The 10,379-nt window shown below is 37.6% G+C and overlaps 1 protein-coding gene across 1 annotated transcript; it reads right to left on the reverse strand.

Moving 5' to 3' along the window:
- Nucleotides 1-154: 154 nt before the first annotated feature.
- LOC124223282 (outer dynein arm-docking complex subunit 3) lies at nucleotides 155-7,544 on the reverse strand. The gene is made up of 11 exons (XM_046635086.1): nucleotides 7,512-7,544; nucleotides 7,306-7,366; nucleotides 5,906-6,105; nucleotides 3,181-3,285; nucleotides 2,329-2,493; nucleotides 1,949-2,197; nucleotides 1,733-1,875; nucleotides 1,251-1,397; nucleotides 863-1,146; nucleotides 359-523; nucleotides 155-258 (listed from the first exon to the last, which is right to left on the reverse strand). Exons 1-11 carry the CDS (start codon nucleotides 7,542-7,544, stop codon nucleotides 155-157), a joined length of 1,656 nt encoding a protein of 551 aa, XP_046491042.1.
- Nucleotides 7,545-10,379: the final 2,835 nt, after the last annotated feature.

Raw genomic sequence — 10,379 nt, forward strand, 5'->3', positions numbered from 1 at the left:
ATTTTTGAATTGCGAAAAACTAGTATCTAGTATTCGTTTTTTGTTGGTTTATTTTATCCACCCCGAGGTGAATAAGTGAATAAAATTTCCAGGGCACACATTTTGTACACGTATATTGGAAGCAGATATGCGACTGCTGTCAGCCGTAGATGAATTATTCGGGCTTGAGATTTGCCTCGACAATTTGTCTGCTACGCAGTTTGACGTCGGTTCGAGTTAGAATTGATGCATCGACGACTTCGTGTTCGACGAAAAAGCCTGATAAACACAGAAGACGAAGGATAAGCAAAGAACGTTTACGAGCCGGTGTATTTTGAATACGATAGCGCGAATTCTCTCCATGGTTGTCATCGCTCACCTGATACCTCAGCCTCCTTGCCGTATTTCAGCTTCGATTTGTACTCAGAGATATAAGTTTGGTACATGTCCCTCGCTCTTTCCTTCCGATCCTTATCGAGGTCCGGGCCTCCGGCTCCAGAGAGCATTCCCACCTTTTGACTCACCTTCGAAAGCAGGGCTAAACCTGCAAGTTTGTCATTTTATATGGCTCAATGTCACTACTAGGTTGAACTCCCACCTAAACCAAATTCCTCTGGATAAAATTTCCCCAAATAAATAAATAAATAACCGTACGAACATTAATAAACGTATGATAATATTTGTGAAGGAGAATTTTGTCAAGGGAGGATTTTCGCTAGGGAAATTTTTCCAGGAGGAATTTTGAAAAAGAAGATTCTGGATGGGAATCGATGTATCACTAGTATTTCATGCAAATAGATCCAGCCATTACTGCACAAAATAGCTATTAAACAGTAAAAAAAAGAAAAAGTCCGTTTTGAAGATCGTGTTTAATGAAAATTACCGTTGGTTTCGGTTTTTCCTATTTCCGGTTCGTCGGCATCCTGTAACTCATCTTCGATGCGCTGTTCTTCGGATAGTTTTCCCTTTTTGTCATCATCAGACTTCTGCGATTTGCTCTTTATCGTTCTCGATTTAACGCAAGTCAGCATTTCGTTCATGTTCTGCAAAGCTGCTCTTATGTTCATCAGCAGTTCGCCCCTGACTTTTCTCAGATTCTTGAAATCGATTTCCCGTTTCCTCTGCACCTCAAGTTCCTCCAGCATCTCTTTTTTCACCGCTTTGTACCTGTTGCACACCTATTCATGTAAGCCTGGGTATGTACGATGAATAAACTACATCCAGCTACTACATAACGGGAAAAAATGTTATTTATAGGATATTTTACCTACCGTGCAGTTGTCGATATCATGCTGTGCTCAAGGGTCGCGAGAATCAGAGTGGCGTGGTTTTTTTTGTTTAGAAACGAGTCACGTTCCCTCACGTTGTGATTGAACTGTTTTATCAGACGTTCCTTCTGTTTCATTTGTTCCTCAAACCTACCGATGCACAATATCGTCATTTCCCAAACAGCACAAAACCGAAAGTCGTCAAAAAGACGTTTAAGAGATGATCTACGACCCGTTTTCTGACCTCGAAAAGGCATCTTCATGCCCGAAATATGTCTTTTGTAACTCATAGACGTTAAAACACGGGTTATAAGACATTATTCAGACATCGTTTTCATGACTTTTGGTTTTGCGTTGTGCGGCTTGTCGATCATGTCCGACATCTTCGAAGAAAGTATTTATTTATGACATTGATTGGTGCAAACGTTGAATTTGCTTCAATAAAAAAAAAAAAAAAAAAAAAAACGTGAAACACAGTTACTAACCTGGGAAATATTTCATCGTAAGAACGTACAAGCATGGACTCTTTGATATTTTCAAATACTTGTTCCAAGTCCTTCATCTCCTGTTGAAGAACCATTTCGCTGCTGGTCACCGCCGCATTTGCTACGGTGAAGTTTACTTCGCTCTGCGATGAAAAATAAACTTTGGCGAGAAGTTAACGACGCCAAGTTTTGTCCGATTTGCGGAAGACAGCTTACCTCGGTTCTGACTAGTGACCGAAGGTACGACCATAGATCGTCGACCTGGAATCTAACGATGGTCAGAGTGCGTTCACGCTCTTTCATATTCACGCAGACGTCATTCTCCAAGCGTTTGTACCGCGATCTCGTGTCGTCCAAATTTTCTGTCACGAGTTGACCCATTTCAGTCGCTTTTATCAGCACTTTGCATTGCGACTTTTGATCCTCGACGAGAGCATCGAGAACTGCGTTGAAATACACCGAGTCCTGTGAGGAAAATTCAATTACGTTCATTCAAAGTATTTTCCGCCCTAATATCGACTTTTATATTCTCCTAATTGCTTCGGTTCAAGGCGAAGAATTTTATCACAGGCATAACACATCGAATCGCAGTATACCTTTTTCAATATGTCCAATATGTAGCTGTAAGTTCGCCTGATTGCTGCAGCCGCACTTTGCTTCGCCATGGAATTTTGAAACTGATTTGTTAGATGCTGATGGTCGTAGTCCGGCACGTATTGCTGTTCCTGCTCGTATTTGTCCTTGAGTAACGCGCATTCCAACTGAATGATTTGATAACAAAATCCGTCAGAATCTTGTGTTATAAATTACACAGGCCTGCGATGCCCCCCCCCCATAAAACTGAGTAGTAATTTCGGTAGGTACTAGATACGAATCTATGAGAAAAAGTATATGACAAATTTTATCACGTAAATTTTCTTTTGTTCTGTTTTCTTCGTATTGCTAAAGTTGACTTTCCATTTTTGTATTAAAGATATATATGTCTATTGATGGTAGTGTTGATATTTAAATATTCATCTACGCTCGCTAGTTGTTCTTTATGATGATTTTAAGTATATTTAAAGCTACGTAAGTACAAGAGAAAAAGATTGAACAGGAGTTTTGAAGAAAGTAGAAAAAGTTATCGTAAATCATTTCGATTTATCTAGGCTCGTAAGTCTTGTTTAAAACTAATGCTGTTCATTTTATACCTAAGCATTCAGTTTTATATTTATTACATTTATTTTTTTCGTCAAAGTTGTTCAGAAATCTGTAAATATGCGTAACTTGTATAAAAATAATTCTCCATGTGATGTAAATTTTTACTATTTTTTACTAGTGGTATATTTTAATTCAACATACCTAAATGCCTATAAAAAGCATTATCGGGTACTTAAGAAGGGAATTAAAAGTTATATATTTCACAGGCCTGTGTTATTAAGCTTCTAGTCAAGCTTAGGATAATTTACCTTCAGGTCAAAAAATTCTTTCATCCTCTTTTTCTTCAGGTAATACAACTTGTCGAGTTGCCTGCGATTCACGTCGTTTCGATGGTAAATTGCTCCGTAGGCATCCTAAATGTAAATGGAAAATCTTTACATACGGTCACGGAAATAATAATTCATATGCTTACAGAGTATAGAGTTAAACTTGTATTGTTGTATTTACTAGCACTAGAACTTTTTTCAATTATAATTTATCCAGGCTGAGCAACATTGGACTTTGGCACTGAAAGATCTCGCAGTAGCTAATCGTTCGAAATAACTCTAATCAGTTACGTAAAACTGGTTATGAAATTCGTTTCATTTATCAAAGAAATTTTCCAAATACACTGTACAAAATATCAATAACCTTTTCCAAAACAATCGTTGTAAAAATTACATTTCAATCCATCAACAAAGAAGGGAATCATCTTAAACCTGAAGTTGCGAAAAACTGCTGTATTTACAAAATATGGGGTACATGAACGAGATTACTGTAGAGCTTTTTTGTGGGAAATATAAAATCTGAAAAATACCTTAAAAACATGGTAAAAATGATATTTTATTCGATTTTCCGCGTCAATTTTGCACGTTCGAACAGCATTTTACTGAAAATAAGAACCCGAGGTATACACCCATAGGCACAGTTAGACATATCGATATGTGAGTGTGAATATATAATCGGGTGCACACGGAAATCTTATTTCATATCGTGGAAGTCGGATATTTTCCAGGTGACTCGATATCAAGGCGTGTTATATATATATATAATTCCGGATTAGATGTTGAGGGTTGGCTTGGAACCGAATCTCGAGAGGTATTGAAATCGATGATCCGCATGAGCGAGAGATTTTCGCGCTGCATGTCGGAAGTGTAATTACAGAATTCACCAAATTAATGTCACTTTATTGCGAAAAAAAAAAGCATAGTAGCATATTAATCAATTTTTTGCATTTCATAGTGAAAATAGTCGCCCAAAAATTAAATTGATTTAACCATACTTGTATTCACGAAATATCGATATTAGCTTCGTAATGAAATTCTTGCGTGAAAATTGTGAATTCGTTTGTACATAAATTTGGTTCTTAGGTTAGGTTAGGTCGAAACAATTAACAAGTTTTCGAGCTTATTGAGCGCAAATCGAAATTGAAATATAAAGCTATGGTAGTAAATATTTTTGCTGTAAAAATAATAAAATTTTTCTCATAAGAAACTGCGATCCAGCTCGCCGCTAACTCAATAGTCAATGGCTATGCAACCTGTAGCCCTCATCAAACTGTGCAGCTGCAGGTGAACGTCGCGGCGATACGGGAAGGTGAAATTACCGAGGTGGAAAATGAAATTTTGCTGGAAGGTAGCCGGAGGCATGTACGTACGTATATATACAGGGTGGGGCATTTAAAGTGACAAGGGCGATTTTTTCGAAAATGAAGCGAAATTTCAAAAAAAGTTTCATGTGAGAGGTGTAGGGTTTTGAAGGGAACGGAACACAGCGCGTTGGAATTTTTATTAAGAGTATCCGCCAAAGAGATACGAAGGTCAGCTTCGGTTTTTTAAATTGGATGGTGTATTTTTTATTTGGAAAATGAAAAGAGTATTCAATTTCGTGGATAAAAGTAAAACCAGTTTCCTGAAATTGCCACTGAATAGGATATTTCAAAAATAAGAAACAGATACAACGACGAACAACATCGACGAATGACATTCCTCTACAACTTTGTATTTTAACTGGTGACTCTTGGTTCGATTTCAACTTTTTACTTTACACGGGAAAAACAATGCCTCTAAGTTTTGTGTGATATAAACAATTTTTTCAGGCATAAGATGCTTAATGCTACCTTTGAAAATCGAACCAAGAGTTATCAGTCAGAACACAAAGTTGTAGACGAATGTTATTCATTGATCGTTATTGAAAGTATTCACATCACGTCGTAGAAATTTCCTCGGTAGTAACATTCAGAATTCCTATTATCGTAATTATTGTATTTGAAAAATGGATCCGTTTACGGTTGCCGAGAAGATCGATATGATTTACATTTATGGCGAGACGCATAAAAACGCTAGTGCAGCTTGTAATTTACACGGAGAACGATACCCCGAAAGAAGTCAACCATCCCGCAGAACTTTTGATCGAGTCATACGGTTGTTTTCAGAAACCGGAAGTGTCGCAACGAAAAAAAGGAATCAAAGTGTGTTGAAGTTAATGGCCATCATTTCGAATATTTGCTTTGATAAAATTGTAAATTAATCCGCGTAAAGTGAAGAACGGACATGTTTTTCTTATTTTCGAAATATCCTATTGAGTGTCAATTTTAGGAAACTGGTGTACTTATACTTTTATACTCGAAAATGAATACTCTTTTCATTTTCAAAATAAGAATTACACCATCCCGTTTAAAAAACCGAAGCTGACCTTCGTATCTCTTTGGCGCATCCACTTAATAAAAATTCGATCGCGCTGTGTTCCGTCCCCTTCAAAACCCTACAGCTCTCGTCTGAAACTTTTTTTGAGATTTTGCTTCGTTTTCGAGAAAGTCACCCTGGTCACGTTAAATGCCCCACCCTGTATAATATACAGGTATATAACAAATTTTCTTATGATATCTGCAACATAGCGAATTTTTCAGGTCAACGGGCGAACGCAGCTTTTCAGCTGCTGAAAATGAGGTAGAATAATGGTAATAAATAACGGCCGTTATGTTATCATACGTACGTCGGGTTTCATGTCTTGAAAAGCCAATTGGTAGTCCCGATGATGCTGCATGATTGTTCGCAATTGCCGCTTGTTACCGTCCGCCATGTCGTTCGTAATTTCCCGATAATTTTGCACATCTTTAGTCAACGCTTTCAGGTCACGCGAAACTTTCTTCTTAACCCTCGAGGCGTTTATCACTTGTAATTTTTTCTCTCGGGCTGTGAAATTAGGCCAATGAACACGAGTTTGAAAGTTGTAAAGTTGCGCGAAGAACCATGTTTCGAATAATTAGAGACCGGCTAGTCGGTTGAAAAAGAGGTAATGAAAAAACTCGTGAAATCGTTCGAAATAACGAAACATCGTAACTTATCACGTAAGCCAAGAAAATCGAGTTCTTTAAAGATTTTGCATGTTCAGAAATTCAACCGAATTCGAATTTCCACTCATTAATAGTCGACCGAAATTTTGATCGTTCGGAATTTTGACTTCATCAGAAAAATTGCGGTGAAATAAAAATGTTAGATATAATTGATAAATTATCTCAAATATGTATAATTGTTCGTGTTTCGTTTCGATAGTGAATTAAAATGAAATTTGATTACACGTTAGTTCAAAAGTTGGAAGGGGGGGGGGGGGGGGGGAACAATCTTCCAGTTCCGTGATAAAATATGGACGACTCATTTGGAATTCAAGAAATATTAAGATAAATATTCGAATAAGAATTGTCTTTGTAATGAGCCTGTATTTTGGTAATTTTTTCACTTATCTAACCTTCTGCGACATTTGCCAGAATCCGTACAGTAAATGTGAAATTAGGCAGCCATATTGCGAGATAGAAAAAGTAAATTGAAACTCTCAAGTATTAGATTGAATTCGTCCTGGGATTCCATATAATAATTACAGGATATTCTTTAGAAGTTTCAAAGGGCTCGATAAAGTCGGTTAGCATAGTACGTTATAACGCCCTTTTTTACAGCATTAAATTTGAAGAAGGTACAAGCCTGCGAAGACCCCGGTTATATAACACGGTTATACATCAAAAGACAAGTAAATCATGGTGATAAAATTGCGTTATGAAGAAATTCCCTCGAGAGGTCAGAGTTCTTGAAAATTCTCTCGTTTTAATGCTGATATACCTGCACCGCCCGGAATAAAATATCCGGCGAACAAAAAGCCCGAGGTTCATGCAAATACGGTATCGAATCGTAAATAACCGAGGGATTCGAGTCCTACAATATTTTCCGTAAACGGAATGATAATTCTTCATCCGTTACGCAAAAACTATGGAGTTCCTGACGATTATGAGAAAGGATTTACTTCTTCGTCGATACCAGACTCGTCGATTAATAACGAACAGCAATGAGGAATAAGATAAATTATGTTTGGTTAAATTTTTTCAAAACGTTCGGTGCATTCACCGTACAACTTAAGGATCCCGCGATACTGTTGCAGCTTGTCTCGAATGGTCCATCTTTCGTCCTTCATCCCATGAATTTTGATATTCTTCGTACTCAACATTTTTCCAATCTTTTATCATTAAAGCAAAAACTTAGATTGTATAAATATATATGGATGTGTAAGACGTGCGTTAACTCGAAATACTGAGGTTGAAGTTAGACGTCACTTGAACTCTCACCGGTGTGAAGAACGTCATCATTCACCATCACGGATCGATAACAGCGCGCTTATCGAGCTTCTGGATTCTGAACACGTTTTTCTCACTTCACCGTTTCGCTAATTTGATAACACGCAAATGGTGGGTGTAAATATTAGGTACACAATTGAATAAATTCTACTACAAGGCAATGAAATGTTAACTTATACTCGACGTAATTCGAATTATAAAGTTAAAATCTAATCCTGCGATATTTTCAACTTGATTTTCATTACGTAACATTCATTTTTCACTGATCGGAAGATAGAACCTTCGAATTCATGTTCAATGCTAGACGAGAATTGAACTGATGATGTCTACGAAGTCCCCAGAGCTTATCACAGTACCTGAAGTTCTTCGATTGCGAGAGAAATAAGCGCCCTGCGACACCTCGTGGCGATAAACGATACCATTTCCAACAAATTTAACAAACAGATTGGACGTTGCGGTAACCAGAAAATATAGTCAATACTGACAACCGCCATTGCACTAAAAAGTCACTCGTATCAAATTTTTCTGTACTTCCAACAATATTCGAACCGTTATTGTACAGATTTAGCCATTCAACTGAAATTTTCTAGTAACTGTAGAGTTTGACCTTCGTAATACAAACATCTCGGGTGATCCTGAATTGGCTGACAGGTTTGTTACCATAAATTAAAATAAATAAGTCGATGTCAATGTCTGGTACTTGCGAAGCTTAATGTGAGTTGAGACAATGCCTGGCATAAATCTTGGTGAAGTTGACAGGGGCAGCCGGAGGCGTGACGTCATGTCAGTCGGGCTCTTTGGTGTTACACAGTTGGATCCTGGGTGGCGTCGGAGGTTCACATCGCCGCCTATCTTGTTATTCAAACTTTGATTAAGGACTCCGCTCTTTCTCTTCCGGTACAAGATTAATAACAAACTCGTTAGATCGGGTTGATATATATATACATATATATATGTGTGTATACACATAATATGAAAACTTTTTCCAGAGTGTCAGCAGTTCGTTACTTCGTCTCAATGCTGTGTCGCTTACAAAGGGAAACGAACATTTTTTCCATCACACCCAGAACGACTTTTTAATAATTTCTTATTATTCGGTAATTCCAAATTCGCTAATGCCCAATGTTTTCCCATCTTCTTTGCCTTTCACGGATTGCACGACATGACAATTGAAATTTTGCTGGATCTAGAAGATAGATTAATAATCAGTTGCATGCAGAAATTGTCTTTTACAGTTGGATCGAGATAATTGTTTCGAATGCTCAAATGAAAGCGACGGGACTCCTACTAAAATATTCGTGACGCAGTGTCTTTGTATACAAGAGTGAATTCCTAACAACTGGACGGTCCGTTGTCTGCTACAATTTAAAGAACACGCGCTAGAATCCGAGAACGGCTGTTTGCCAGGGCGACCAACTGTCATAAGTTTAGACGACAGTTCGCCGCGATCTACGTAACCTCAAAAATTTTGACAGTTGTTGTAGGTGGCGGTTGTGCTCTATTCGTAACTGACAAAATTTGTGAGGTTAGAGACAGTCTGTTGCCCTGGCCAATAATAAATTGCTCTCCGATTGTAGCGCACGTGTATTGAAGTTTAGCAGACGACGGATCGTGCGGTCGTTAGGGATTCACTCTGTACAGACGTCAACCGTGACGCCGACATTTGAAGTGGCCGATGTATCGAAATTTCGAGCATGCAAAAATAAAACAATTGATGAGTCGTTCGAAATCTTGATTTTCGAAAGTATCACTGATTAGAATGACTGCTGATTATTTTCGCACGTTTAAAATTTCGATATATCGGTCATTCCAAATATTGATCCTTCCAAATTTTGATCCTCACTCACCCTATGACGTTGTGCATCACTTTTTCTACGCATCTTGACTACACGACGCTCTTCTTCACAATCCGTTATTATAAATATTATCATCGAAAATCATTACATTGTATCAACCATCGAGTTATGGAAGTAAATATTATTCACTTGGCATACAAATTTCTCATATACAGTCTTACGCAAAATCATGTACATTTGGGGACAATGAATCTGAGATGGCCAATTATTTACACCAGACAGTTATGTTGGCAGCACAGGGAAATCTGCAGCGCCATAGTCAGCCGAGCACGAAACAAACTCAATCTCAATAAACATAACATAACCCATGACAGTCGAATCTAACCTTAGAAAAACCGCGGAGATTACTTGTTAGATTGACACGTATTCTAAGGTTGGATTCGACGGACATGGGTTATGTTACGTTTATTGAGATTGAGTTTGTTTCGCGCTCGGCCCGCTATGGCGCTGTAGGTTTCTCAGTGTTGCCAACATAACTGTCTAGTGTAAAAAATTAGCCGTCTCAGATTCATTGTCCCCAAGTGTACCTATATCACTAAGTGAACTGCAAGTGGTGAAATCCTGGAAGAAGTATCAGGTGTACAGTCCAGTTTGAAACATTGTCCAAACGAAAGAATTACGGAATGCAAACTGAAGAAGTGTAACCGAGACTAAGCAAGTTAAATAGGGTTAAAACAATGTTTCCTTAATGACGAAAGAAAATATAAAATTTTAAATGGAAAAACAACGGATTAGCGTGGAAAGAGCCAATTTTTCAAACATCTTACCATTGTGCAATATTTTCTAATTCAGTAACTGTACGCTTCATTCAATTTCGATAAAAAATTATAACTCATTTTTTTATTCGTAATTTCATTTTCTTCAAATTAACTAGACCGAAATATTTTAACTTATCTTTCCAATTGACTGAAAAAATATTTAGGAGAAATGTACACAGGCTGCATGTTACAAATTAGTTTCACATTTTAAAAAATATTCATGATATCGGAAA

Source organism: Neodiprion pinetum, chromosome 7 (assembly GCF_021155775.2).
Source record: "Neodiprion pinetum isolate iyNeoPine1 chromosome 7, iyNeoPine1.2, whole genome shotgun sequence".
Classification (NCBI taxonomy): domain Eukaryota; kingdom Metazoa; phylum Arthropoda; class Insecta; order Hymenoptera; family Diprionidae; genus Neodiprion; species Neodiprion pinetum.